This window comes from Callorhinus ursinus, unplaced genomic scaffold (genome assembly GCF_003265705.2).
Source record: "Callorhinus ursinus isolate GAN/ISIS: 27379988/994484 unplaced genomic scaffold, GSC_fseal_2.0 scaffold56, whole genome shotgun sequence".
In the NCBI taxonomy this organism is placed as follows: Eukaryota; Metazoa; Chordata; class Mammalia; order Carnivora; family Otariidae; genus Callorhinus; species Callorhinus ursinus.
Genome location: NW_027397118.1, coordinates 690,663 through 704,396, shown reverse-complemented (window position 1 = coordinate 704,396; position 13,734 = coordinate 690,663). Strand labels below are relative to the sequence as shown.

Genomic DNA, 13,734 nt, shown 5'->3' with positions numbered 1-13,734 from the left:
AGGGGTGGGGGGATGGGTTAGCCTGGTGATGGGTATTAAAGAGGGCACATTCTGCGTGGAGCACTGGGTGTTATGCACAAAGAATGAATAATGGAACACTACATCAAAAACTAATGATGTAATGTATGGTGATTAACAAAACAATTTAACAAAAAGACTTAAAAAAAAAAGTACAAATAAAAGCATCAGGGATGGGCTCTCATTGCACTGGAAAACGTCTTCATTTTCGGTGTTACCTTTGATGAAAATTCCTCACATGGGCCCAAAGCCTCTGCCAGCCTGGGCACGGCCTAGGAGGCTCAGCTGGTGCAGAACATTTTATGCATAAGGCCTGGCAGAGAGCAGCCAGAGGGCTATGCTCTGAAGGAATAACTCCATGGGGGCGAGGGTACTGGTCTTGTAAGGAAGGCCAGCCTTTTAAGGAGGTGACATGCCCTGACCTACGTTTACAAGGGTCAGTGTGGCAGCATCGTGGGGCAAGGGTGGGGAGGAGACGTAGAGGTGAAAGACAGTCCAAGTCCAGGGGAGACTTCCGCCCCACATCCTGTCCGTTAGCAAACCCTGTCAGCCATGACTTCAGAATTATCCAGATTCTGGCCCCGTCTCACCATCCCCCCTGCCATGGGCCCAGCCCGGGGCCGCCATGGCCCGTCCTGCTGCAGCTCAGGGGCCTCCCAGCTGGTCTCCCTGGGGCTGCCCTACCCTTCCCTACCTTGGGTTTTCATGCAGCAATCAAAAAGCCCTTTTGTAAACCCACGGTCAACTCCCTCCTCTGTTCAAAACCCTCCCAAAACTTCCCATCTCACTTGGAATCAAACTCCAAGTCCTCCAAAGGGACTGCCCCCACCTCTCTTTCTCTTTCCTTTTTGGCCCCAAGCCTGTGCCCTCCCCCGACTCCCTCCACACCAGCCACACTGGCCTCTTGCCTCGGGACCTTTGCAGCTGCTGTTCCCTCTGCCTGGAGCACTCTTCCTCCAGTTTTCCTGACGGCTGCCTTCCTCCCCGCCTCCAGAACTTGGCCCCAGTGTCACCTTCTTGTTGAGCCATTCCCTGACCCTGCTATGCAAATCCAAACCACCGCAAACCCTATCCCCATTCCTCACTTTCTTTTTCTTCATAGCGAGGACCATCACCAAACGCATGACATATCTTTTTTGTTACTGTTCTCTCCCTTCACTCCAAGAGGGCAGGGCATTAGATTTGTTTTGCCTGTTTTATTGCTATTTCCCCAGCTGCTGAATCAGGTCACTGCACATAGTAAGTGCTAATGAAATCTTTGCTGAGTGAATCTCAGGGAATCCTCACAACACCTTTTAAGGCAGGCGCCAGGATCCCCAGGAGAGAGCAGAGAGCACAGGACCCTGCAAGATGTGGCAGAGATGTCTCAGAACCTGTCAATGTGCTGGAAGGCACGAGGCAGGAGGAAGGAGATGGGAGGCTCCTGGAGTTCCGGGGCGGCGGGGGGAGGGTGGTGTCCTCAGGGCTGAGATTCTTGGCCTCTTTCGGAGGGTCCTGCTAACCGTGTAGCTTGCACAGCTTGCACAGCTTTCCCTCCCGGGAAAGACCTAGCTCCTCAGTGAAGGTTCCTGAAGAAACTCCTCATCCAGCTATCTCCACCACCCTATAGTGGAAGTTTCTAGTCCAGTCCTCTCCTGAGGGACAATTTTGGGAGCAGGAAATGTAAACAAGAAGTGGGGAGTAGGCTGGTCCCAAGGGACACAGAGGTGATAACTGGGAGCACTGAGCTGGGACTCAAGGGAATCCGTTCCAGTCCCATGTCTGGTCCACTTGGCTGTGTTATCCAGGCAAGTTGCTGGCCCTCTCTGGGCTTCAGCAATGTAAACATAAGGAGTTACCATGAGTCCCAAGGGAGGATTTTTTTCATTCATATTTAACTGGAGCTTAAACATGTCAGGACTTAAAACCTGTAATCAAGAAACCAAAAGTTCTTACCTCTCTGGGGTCTCCAAACAAATCAAGAGTGAAAAATTTCTGTGAAGATAAAGGCAGAGAGTGTGCATGAGAAGGCTTCCAGGGACAAAAGCCAACCTTTGCGAGCGGTGTGCCAAGGGTGTCGGGATCTCCCTCCCGGTGCCACCCCGGCTGGGCCAAGAGGAAGCGGGCAGGACACTGGCTGCCCTGGGCAGGGGCACAGGTGTAGGTGTGGGATGGGGGCAGAGAGTGCTGCGGAAGCCGGCTCTCTGCTCTTCCTGCCTGCCTTGCCCTCCATCCATTTCCCCTTCTTGTTCCCCTAGACAACACTCTCCCAGTCATCCTTTGGGGGGCCTCCTTTTTCCCCATTCTCACTCCACAAATCCGGGCATCTATATGTGACTTGGGGTGCCCCATCTCCCTGACCACAGAGATTGGTTCAGGTATGGGCACATAACCATGTCAATCCAATAGACTTTACCCCAAAACTTTCGTTGGAATTATTGTGAACCGTGTCTAAACAGATAGGATGTAAGTCTAGATGCTCTCGCTGACTCTACCTCCCCAGGGAACAAAGTTGCCTGAGAGTGAAGCCAGCACTGAGAGAAGAAAAAAAAAAAGGCTGAGGGATAGAGCAGATATATTCTTAATAATACCATATGTGCCTCTGGATCCAGCCATGCCTGAAACCAGTCCGTCACCTAAAGATTTTGTTACAAGATAGTTCTTTCTCCATTCAAGACACTTTGAGATAAGTTTCCTCATCCTGCATCAGAAAGTCCTGATTTATACAAGCTCACTGAAATTCACCCCACCCCGTGCTTCTCTTTGTTATATATTCGCTAAGATTGCACTGATTGTAATATTACACTGTAGCTAATAAGTCTGACCAGTATGCAGCGAGTGACCAGTCAGGCACTCCTTATTATGGGTTGTGGCCCTTCCAGTCAGAGGTGTGTGTGTCTGTGTGCCTGTGTGTGTGTGTGTTTTGGGGAGAGTTGATAATCATGGAAAGACTCTACATGATCTCAGAAAATCTCACAAGGATAACATAGGCCCTTAAGTCCTCTGGGTTTTCTCAAAATCACCAACTCTTCTCTTATAAGCTGGGTCCTCTTAAGCCAGTGAAGAACTGCTGAAATAAACCTGCCTCTTTTCAGGAATTAGAAATGGTTATGTTTTCATTCTTTGAATGCACTGATCACCTTATTTGAGCCCGCAAAACCAAGATCACGTTGGAATCAAACCAGGAAACAGAGCAGTCTAGTGTCAGAGCGCTGGCCCTGGGGTCCAGGAGTTTCCTCAGGAGCTGAGAGCCCAGACAGAGTCCAGGGGCTCAAGCTATGCCCGACCACACATTCACACCCTTCCCCCACAGAAGGAATAGTTCCCATTGGGCCTTCCTGCTGTATTCTCTGGGTGTCCTTGTGATGACACACTGTCATAGCCATCCATCAGTCCTCAAATGTCACCTCCTCTGTGAAGCATCCCTGCTATTATGAGCATTTCCTCTCTATATACTCCCACCATCCTTAACCTACGAAGTATATGAGTATGTTTCTCCTTGGATAGTTCCTTGTCAGCACACTATATATGATTAATGTCTGCGTCACACCCCCTCCCAGTTATCCTTTCCATACACCTAGGATGGATGGATGGAGGGATGGATAATGGAGGGATGGATGGAGGGATGGATGGAGGGATGGATGGATGGAGGGATGGAGGGATGGAGGGATGGATGGAGGGATGAATGGATGGATGGATGGAGGGATGGATGGATGGCTAGATGGATGGCTAGATGGATGGATGGATGGATGGAGGGATGGAGGGATGGAGGGATGGATGGATGGATGGATGGATGGATGGAGGGATGGATGGAGGGATGGAGGGATGGATGGATGGATGGATGGATGGATGGATGGATGGATGGATGGATGGAGGGATGGATGGATGGATGGATGGATGGATGGATGGATGGAGGGAGGGATGGATGGAGGGATGGAGGGATGGACGGATGGCTAGATGATGGATGGAGTTGGTCACTACATGGAGTGTGGATGAACTGCATGGATAGGTAGATAGATGAATAATAACTAGCTGACTAGGTTTGGATGGATCACTGTTTCCGGATTGTTGAATGTTGGGGTGAAGATATATGGTGGTTGGATGATACACGGATGATGGAAATAATGAAAGTTATGGATGAATGAAAGTTATGGATGGATGGATGGATGGATATTAAACTGATGAAAGAATACTGATAGATTGGCAGATGAATAGATGGAAGATAAGATGATGAATGGGTTGATGGATAGTTGGATGGGTGGGTGGGTGGATGTATGGTTATTCTAGAACCACAACTGAGGCAGAGTTTCAGGCCACCACGGGATTATAATTGAGGTAGTCTCTAAATTAAGCAAGATACAGTGTGACAACCTTCCTTAAAATCTTTGTTCTTAATATCCCATCCTCAAAATTCAGAACAGTAGTTACCTCTGGGAATATGTAATGCTTAACGTCTTTTAAAATACATTTGGAAACAAGAATGGGAAAACAGTGAGTTGGGGTTGAGGTGAGAAATTATCACACAATTTGCTCATTATGTTGTTTTTCAACTTTGCAAATGTTTGAGATACTTCATAATAAAAAAGAAAAAAAAATTCCCATTCAGATCCAGAGGCTGACACTGTTCCCTGGGGGCCAGGAACACTGTCCCAGGCAGTTTTCTGGGGCAGGGGCAAAGAGACAGCTGAAATAATGAAGCTTGGGTCAAGTGCACAGGGTTGGGGGCTTGTGCGGTCATGAGAATGGATATGCCTACCATCTTCAGCGACGTCTCCAAGAGCTCATCCTCCGTCTTCTGGCGCAGGCAGTGAACAAGGACAGCCGAGGAGGTGGTTTTACACCCAGCAAAGACACCAATTCGCTGCAGAGATCACAGGCAACTGTAGAACTCAAGAGCCATGTCCCTTCCCTCGATCAATAAAGAGGTGTTCTACCCCAACCTTCATTTCTAAAGGCAGCAGAGGGGAGCAGAACACACTCTAGACCAGCAGGTGAGGGTCCTGGGTCCCAGTCATGCCAATTAAACAAGCTTTGTCTCTGTTACCTTATCTCTGTTCAAATGGGCAAAATGATCTGAGAGCTGAGTGTCAAAAGGGAGGGAGCACGAAGTGGGGCTTCAGAGCACGGAATCCAGACTCACACTGCCTGGTTTCAAATTTCTTTTCAGGAAGTCTTTCGTGATAACCTCACCCTATGCACTAGGTTAAGTGTTCTTTTTGGATTCCGTTATGACATCAGATACCTCTGCTTTATTGCCTTATCAGTTGAGATTTTAGAATCTGTGTGATTATAAAAATCATTAATTTGTCTCCTCTAATAGAATGCAAACTTCATGAGGCTACTAGATGTCTGGCTATATCAAAATTATGTGACGAATAAATGAATGAATGAATGAATGAATGAATGAATGAATTCCCAGGAACCCACCCCAGCCATGAGGCGCTTAAGGGGGGGCCACTCCAGGCCCACATGCTGCAAGTGGGTGACCAGAACTCAGATCCTGAGAGAGACCAGACACGGTGACAGTCCACTGCCCACCATGTGGCTGGCACCCCACCTTGGCACACTTTGGAAAGAGTGCTCAGGGGACAGCGCACTGTCTTGGCAGTCCAGAGTCACCTGTTTGAGTCCCAGCTCTGCCCCAATTGCTCCTTGACCTTGACAAGCTGCTTCCACTGTCTGCCCCAGTTTGCTCAGCGGTCAAACTGGGAGGCTGGCTGAGGTGTCTCCTTGTCCTTCCACTCAACTGTTCTTACTTTGGTGATTCCTTGATGATGCCCGCTGGATCCCATGGCAAGAAAGGCCCCTGAAGATTCCAGGAGAGCAGAGCCAAGGGTGTGGCAGTGGTCCAGCGTGAGACCTACCTGAGCTGTGTCCTTCATGTCTTTCTTAACCAGGACAGCTGTGAGGGCCACACCACTCTCAGAGATGGCCCGGTGGAAGAGGTTCTTGGCCAGGGGAGACAGCACCTGGCAGGGGAGTGGACAGGAAGAGAGTTTATGCTCATGGGGAGGGGTCTTCAAGGGCCACCTCATCCTTAGCTCTGGCCTGGCCCGTTCCCCTGGAGACTCGGGCACCCAGGGACTGTGGCAGGTCCTCGCCTGGCCTGGCCCTGTTCCCAGGCCGACATGCTCTCTCTCACTCTCTCTCTCAAATAAATAAAATCTTAAAAAAAATCTTAAGACAGATAGATGACAGATAGATAGATAGAGAGACAGGAGTGAGTCATGGGGAAAACACTAGAAAAATAAGTCTCAAAATGTCTGTGGTGAGCTTCCCTGGGTAATGGGACTATGGAGGTCTCTTTTCTTCTTTGTGCTTCTTTGTACTTTTCCTTTTTCTCCACTTGATAATATATAAAAACATTTCCCTCTGAGTATTGGACAAGGAAACCAATACATATATTGCTAAAAATACAGTAATAGCACCGACCCTCTGCTCAACAGTGGGGGGTTGGAAGGTGGTTTATGGCTCCCAGCATTTTATCTTGTTTCCATCTCTGCTGCCTTCAGTGGGTCCCCCAGCCCCACTCCCCACACCAGGCCCCCAGGAGCCCCAGGTGCCCACACCACTGTCCCATGCCTCCCTGTCCCTCCCTGCCCCCACCCCCAGTCCAGCTCCACATCTCAGTCCCAGAGGCGTCTGTCCTCACGGGAGGCCCCTGACCTGTTCTTGGTGCTGGCGTCTCTTGACCTGCAGACCTGGCTTCCAGCTCAACAATGTCACTTTGTCCAACTCTTACGCATAGTCTATACCCACCCCTACTTGCCAGGAGAAGTGACGCAAGTCCTAATGTTAAAACGAGCAGGAAGGAGAGAGAGAGAGAACTCGACCACGTTAGAGGAGGAGGAGTATCATTGCTGTAGCTGTGGCCAGAGATTCTCAAGGCCCTAGGATGCTAGCCTGCGCTCTGAGCCTCCTGGGGGCCAAGGAGAGTTCTGCCATTAACTCTCCACCAACTGATGCCGTGCAGAGTAGGGTCAGCCCTGAATCCAGGTCTTGTAAGTAAAGCTGCCAGTTGGTCCAAAGGAACCAAGGGGTCCCATCAGCAGCCATATCAGGGCCAGGAACACTTACAAGAACAGAGACGCTTTCACCTCCCGCTGACTCTCCAAAGATGGTTACAGAACCTGGATTCCCTCCAAAGTTGGCAATGTTCTCCTGGACCCAGCGAAGTGCAGCCAACTGGTCCAAGTGACCCCAGTTTCCGCGGCTGTGTTCATCCCCTGTGCTGTAAGAATGGGGCAGGGGTGGGAGCACAGACTACATGGCAGGGTTCTCAGGACCATAGATGGGGCTGGGGGCTCTAGGTGAGCCTTCTAGAAAAAGACCAGCCTTCCACAGCCCTGACACAAGGGTCTTCTGTCTTCCATTCCTGTAGCATTGTTCTGTTGTAGGGTGCTACATTTACTTAACTGGCATCTATTCACTGAACATCTACTTTGCACAGAACACTGTACTAAGAGCTAGGAGCACTTTGTGCAAAACACTGTTCTAAGAGCTAGGAGCACATCTGAGAACAAAACAGTCCAAATCTCTGACTATACAGAGCTCACACTACAGATCACAAACAAACTGATAAATACAGAAAATAATGTCAGATAGTGAAAGTACCTCTAGGAAAAGTAAAATGGGGTAAGGGAAAAGACAGGGGTGGAGCAGTGGGGTCCTATTTCAGATCACATGACCAAGAAAGGCCTCTTTGAGGCGGTAGCATTTGAATAGAGACCTGAATGAATGAGCACATGAGCTTGCAAATATCCGAAGAAGGGAATTCCAGGCTGAAGAAACAGCCAGTTCAAAGGTCCTGGGGTCTAGTGGACAAAAGTGTGAGTGTAGTACATGCAGCTAAAGGACTCTGTGGGCCTTGGTAAGAACTTTGATGTCATTGTTAGTAACATGGGAAGCCATTTCAGGGCCAATGACAAAATTCCATTTATGTCTTAAATGGTCACTGTGGTTACTGTGTGGATGAGACAGACACAGCATCAAAGTAGCAGGTTATAAAAGTAGGTGGTTATTACAGTTATCTGGGACAGAGACACGGAGGGCTTTGATTAGGGGGCATAAGGGAGGAGGTGAGAAGTGGTTGGATTCTGAATATATTTTAAAGGTGGAACCAAGAGGATTTGCTGACCCTGATGTGAAGAGGTGAGAAAAAGAGGTCAAGGCTGACCACAAGTCTATCCGGAGCGGTGGGGGGTGGGGGGTGCTGCCAGCAGCCGACAGGAGGCGCTGTGGGCAAAGTAGGAAAGTCCAGTGGGAGTCGAGGGTTGAGTCTGTCCCCAAGGAGGGTGCAGTCCCCTTCAGACGTCCAGTGGAGGCGGCAACAGGTGCAAGGTCGTAGTTAATGAGGTACATCTGGGCTTCAAAGAAGCAGGGGCTGAAATAGGGAGCTTTGAATGTGGCTCCTGAGGTCACCCGGGAACCAGTGAAGATGGAGAGAGAGATGCACACAGAGGCCAGAGGATCACGTGGGAGGAATTGTGTGTGGCTGCTCCCAAGGTTGGCCCAAAAGCTTTTGGGTCACTGGGCAGAGAACAGAGTGGGAGGAGAAGCCTCGGGAAGCCTCATGTAGCAGCTTGACCATAATGGGGAGCAGAGAGACTGGCCACAGGTGGGAGAGAAGAGGGGTCTCCGTGAAGGCGATACACCCTGGGATAGGACACGCCTGGGATAATCCTCCTCCTCCAGCCCCGGGGGTCTTTCCTGTGAGAAGTCCACCCCTCCCCCAGTCCACCTGCAGCCATCCCAGGATCGGAGGCGCTGTGGCTGGCAAATTCCGAAAAGGCTCACAGTAACTATGTCCTGCGGGAGCACTGGTTCCTGCCCTGTGGACATGCACTGCAGAAGATGCTTTGCCTTCACTCCATGTGTGTGCCAAATTCCCCAGAGGAAATGGGATGAGTGGGTCTGACATGCCTCCCAGGAGGACTGTCGGCTGGGGTCGGATGCTCTGACAGTCTTCAGCTCCAGACACCCCGTTCCTTCACCCACAAGAATGTACTGAGCTCCTGCCATGAGTAAGCTCCTTCCTTCCTTTCCTGCCAGGTCAGATGCGTAAGCCTCTAAGTGCTGTGCTGTATGCTGTCTTGACAGAGGTGTACAAAGTGCTTTTACAAGTGAAAAAGAGAGGGGCATTTCAGAGGAGATGACATTTGGGTTGGGCCTTGCAGAATGAATAGAAGTTCGTCAGGTAGAACAGGCATTCCAGGTAGAGGGCAGAGCACCTACAAAAGCTCAGAAGCAAGTGGCCCAGTGTGGCTGGGGATGGAGAAGGTAAGTAGAGCTCTGTGATGAAGGGACTTGGGTGCTTTCCTAGGGAACCTGGCAAAGATCCCTTTGAGGGCTGACCTGGCCAGAGCTGAATACCTAGCACCCTCGCTTTGGGAGTGGTGGGGTGGGGCAATGTGCAGTGAGGACTGTGCAGAATCTTACCTGAAGAATCCCCAGATGCCTAGGCGGTACTGAATGGCCACCACCACCACGTTTTCATGGGCAGAGAGGGCCAGCCCATCATAGGTTGACGCCCCGCCCACCACCAGACCCCCTCCGTGGATCCACACCATCACCTGGACAGGAAGGAAGCAACTGTACTGGTTAGAGGAAGCTGCGCTGGGCAGGACCTCAAGAGGTTGTCTGGTTTCGTCACCAACCCCTTGGCCATGACTTGAGGAGGCCATTACCAGAAGTCCACCAGCAAAGCTGGAGCAGGCAGCTGCTCTTCTCCCTGCTCCTCCCAACTGGGGCCCAGGCCACCACCCCAGCCAGTACACCCTGGCTGCCCTGCCTGTGTCCCCGGCCCCAGTGCCGATGAACTTCACAACTTCGTCACGGGAACAGTCACGGCTAAGAGTGTCATCTCCCCAACACTCCTCCCATTGCCCTCGTGCCAGGGCCCCTCCTGCAGCCTGGCAAACTCTGCCCACCTACAGCCCTGTGCTTCGGCTTCATCTTAGATACATCTTGTGCTGTGACTTAAATTGCGCCCACGCCCGAGTTACCGTCCAGAGAAGCACACGTGCCGCCGGTGGGGTCTCTTCTGAATATCCCGTCCTTTCTGCCTCTGCCGCATCCCCAAGTCCCACATCCTCCAAAGCCTGGTCTAAAAGCCACCTCCTCAAGTAAGTCTTCAATGATCTCACTAATAGGGATCTGAGGACCTACTCTGTGCCGGGGACGGCGGTAAGAATTGAGGATGAGGGTGGATATAGGAATTCATCACGCTTGGCTCTGGCATTGTAAGAGCTCACGTAGCCAGGAAGTAAGAGTGGCTAAAATAATTATGTCGTAATCATTTTATTCATAAAAAAAAAAGAATTTGTAACACAAATTGTGTGCCAAGTACCATTCCATGCCATAGGGACTAATACTGTCCCATTATCAGACAAGAAAACTGCCTGAGCTCGCAGAGCCATTAAGCTGCAGAAGCAGGACTTGAACCCACACGGTCCAGCTCTGGAGACCACCTGTTGAGCCACCCAGCCCACTGCAGCCACTGGCCAGGGTGCAGTGGGCCTGCTGTTAGGAGAGGAATAAGATCTTCCCTTGGACTCTAATGCTTCAGGAGGACTTGCCTTGTGCACTCACCAGCCACTTAGACAAAGCCTGATATGCACCACTGGATACTCACACGTGATTAGCCCTGTTCTAAGGAAACAGAGCCAGGTCTCTCTGCTAGTAAAAGGCAGAACCAGGATGTAAGCCCTGACTGTAGTTCCAGAGCCTGTGTCCATAAATAGAGGTTCTCCCCTTGTTCCTCCTCCACCTCTGATCCTTGCCTACGTCTGGGTGGAGGGACTGAGTTAGCAGTCATCTGAGGGAAGGCTGAGCCAAGGGCTGGTCAGCAGGGATTCGCTGAAGAAGCATTCCAGAAGGTAAGACCCTCCAAAGCAATGGTTGTCTGGTGATGGGTTTTTTTTTTTTTTTGGTCCCTCTTTGTTGTAACCCCCAATTGCAGCTATGCATGTGGGAGCACTGAGTGCATAACAGAAGAATGTGTGAATGGAGGACCGAGTGAAACTTGGTCCCTTCTCGCTGAGTCAAGCATGGGCAGTGCTAGCTTCTGCTCACAAGTTCACAGACGCCCTCCCCCACTCCTGGGCATCCTGCCAAGAGATGGCTGGGTACGAACATCCCCATACCTCTCCACCCCGGGGATCACCTTCTTCTCCAGGAGATCTCCTCCAAGCCCCAGCCTGAGTCTGGAAATTGCTCCATCCCTGGGGCCTCCTTTATTCTAGAAATGCTGACTCATCGGGTCATCAGCCATGCCAAAGACAATTAAGGAAGGAAATAAGCTACAATAAAATCCCAGATATTTGGCCAAAGGCAAAAGAATGCACTTCCTGGATTGCCCCAGACTCTGCCCCTAACACCTCTCAGGAGACCCTGGAAGTTTTTAGAGGAGCCTCTTACTATGCTGAGGAAAGGCCTCCCACAGGCTCGCTTCCTAGCCTGCGTCAAAGAGCTTTGGTCCGAAGTTCTGAAGGCCTCTGCTCTGGTCCTGCCAGTCCCAGCGTGTGATCTCACCTCCCCCTTTCTGGGCCCCAGTCTCTCTACCTGTAAAGGAAGGACGGGCTTATCTCGAAGAGTAATCATTCTGGTCCTTTTATTATCAAGAAACAATCTGGAAAAATTACAATGTGCATGACAGAAGTACAGCAAATTCCCCCAGAGGTCTGTCACTAGGGGAAACTGAGGTAGGGAAAGCTTGCGTTCCTTGTGGTCATGAGGTCTGGCTGTGGTAGGAAAAGGAAGCCCTGGGGTCTCTGAAACAACCCCCACCCAAGCGGCCTTCACCCTCTTCTAGTCCCTACACCAGAAGACCTGCAGCGCGGGAAACTTCTACTTACCGGCAGCCTGCTTTTCTTTGTCAAGTCAGCGGGAGTGTAAATATTTAGGTAAAGGCAGTCCTCAGAAAACTTGAAAGCAATGTTCTCCTTTCTGTTGGTAAAGAGCTCTGAGAGCACCTGCCCCGCCATCACGTCCTGGGAGCACCTGGGTGGGGGCGGGAGGACAAGGAAGAAGAAGTTCTGAGCTTTGCTCAGAGCTGAGCAAGATGTCTCCTGCGGTCAGCCGGGCCTTGGACTGGCAGGCTGAGGCTGGTAAATAGAGTTGTTCTTACCAGGCTGGAGACATTGGGATGGTTAGGAGGCTCTTTGGGTGTGTGGCTGGGCTTTGAGGGGGGACCCTGAGGCTAAGGTCTCCCACGACCGTGTCTAGATAGTAAGAACGCTTGGTACCTGTCCCCTTCCCAGAGCCTTTGAGATGCCCTGGGTCAAGGAGAGGAGGCTGCCCATATGCTGACCGCCCAGGAGAGGACCATTTCCTGCATGCCCTGGATGCATCCCAGCTCTCTGTTCCAGGTAAACATGTCCTCCACTAGGTAAGCATGTTCTAGTCCATGGCAGACTTCCATAATCCCTGAGAAGTCACTCAAATGGCAGACATTTAGGCCTTACAACAGGTCAGGGATGAAATATTTGTGGGGCAGTATCAGGAGAACTTTGTTCTAGTCCCGCCACACTCGCTAATTTTCTGGGTGACCTGGGGTGAATTCCTTGCCTGCTTTGGCTTAAATCTGCCAGGTCTATGTGAGGGAAGTGATTTGTATAAGGGTCTTGCAGCCCTGACATGCTAAGAATTTACCCATCCCAGGCAAGCACTATTGGTTTCCCTAATAGCAGATCTTAAAGACCCAACACAGACTAAAACTGGTAAGATTTATGGACCTCCCAGCATGCCAGGCATTAAGTACTCCTCATATACTAGCTCACTTAATCCTCCCATGGCAAGCCCCCTAACATAGAGTCTATAATTATCCCCATTTTACAGTTGAGAACACTGAGGCACCGAGAGGTTAGAGAACCTACCCAAGGTCACACAGCCAGAAAGATCTATACTATACAGTGCATGATATTTGTAAGGACAGTATAAGGAACATTTCTGGATCTCAAGGTACCAGGATGCAGATATCACCGCTCCCAGTTTGTAAATGAGGTCACCGAGTCACTCTGCTGTCAACTAGCACAATCAGAACCCGCAGTAATGACTTCTTCATTTTCATCCTAAGGGAACTTTCCCCTGATCACCAGAGCAAGGAGCCTAACAATCATAAAAGAAGAAAATCAAATGTCAAAAAAGGGAAAAAAAATTCTGTGGCAGGGGGCGGGGCAAGATGGCGGAGGAGGAGGAGACCTGGATTTCATCTGGTCTCAGGCATTCAGCTGGATAGGGATCAAACCATTCTGAACACCTACGAACTCAACAGGAGATCGAAGGAAAGAATAGCAACAATTCTCTGAACAGAAAAGCGACCACTTTCTGGAAGGTAGGACGTGCGGAGAAGTGAATCCGAGGTGATATTCGGGAGGATAGACGGCGGGGGAGGGGGCCTCTGCCGCTTCTGGCAAGTGCTAGAGCCGCGGAGCACAAAATCGGAACTTTTAGAAGTCGGCTCCGCTGAGGGACGTCGCTGCAGTGGCTAAGCAGGGGGTGGAACCCTCACAGGACAGTGTGGTCTCAGGACCCTCAGGGTCACAGAGAGACCGGGGGTGCCTGAGTGCAGCAGAGCCCCCAGGTATCGGAGCGGGGAAGCCGGCTGCAGAGACGGAGCCGAGGCGCGGGCTCTCGCTTGGGGTGGCCATAAACTGTGATCCGCGGCCCAGTCGGGCCACTGCTCCTCCAGCAGGGACCCAACAAGCGGCAGAGCCAGGGAGACTCCCCTTCCTCCTC

At 50.9% G+C, this 13,734-nt stretch overlaps 1 protein-coding gene across 1 annotated transcript in view; it reads right to left on the bottom strand.

Annotated features, from left to right (window-relative positions):
- The window catches only part of CES1 (carboxylesterase 1), a 33,052-nt gene extending 21,052 nt beyond the window's left edge, over positions 1 to 12,000 (bottom strand). The window contains exons 1-6 of the mRNA XM_025852382.2: positions 11,853 to 12,000; positions 9,436 to 9,569; positions 7,075 to 7,228; positions 5,862 to 5,966; positions 4,754 to 4,858; positions 1,954 to 1,992 (exon numbers count right to left, since the gene is read on the bottom strand). Of these exons, the coding sequence (XP_025708167.2) occupies positions 1,954 to 1,992; positions 4,754 to 4,858; positions 5,862 to 5,966; positions 7,075 to 7,228; positions 9,436 to 9,569; positions 11,853 to 11,981 (666 nt within the window). The 5' untranslated portion in view covers positions 11,982 to 12,000. The remainder of the gene's footprint in view (positions 1 to 1,953; positions 1,993 to 4,753; positions 4,859 to 5,861; positions 5,967 to 7,074; positions 7,229 to 9,435; positions 9,570 to 11,852) is intronic.
- Positions 12,001 to 13,734: the final 1,734 nt, after the last annotated feature.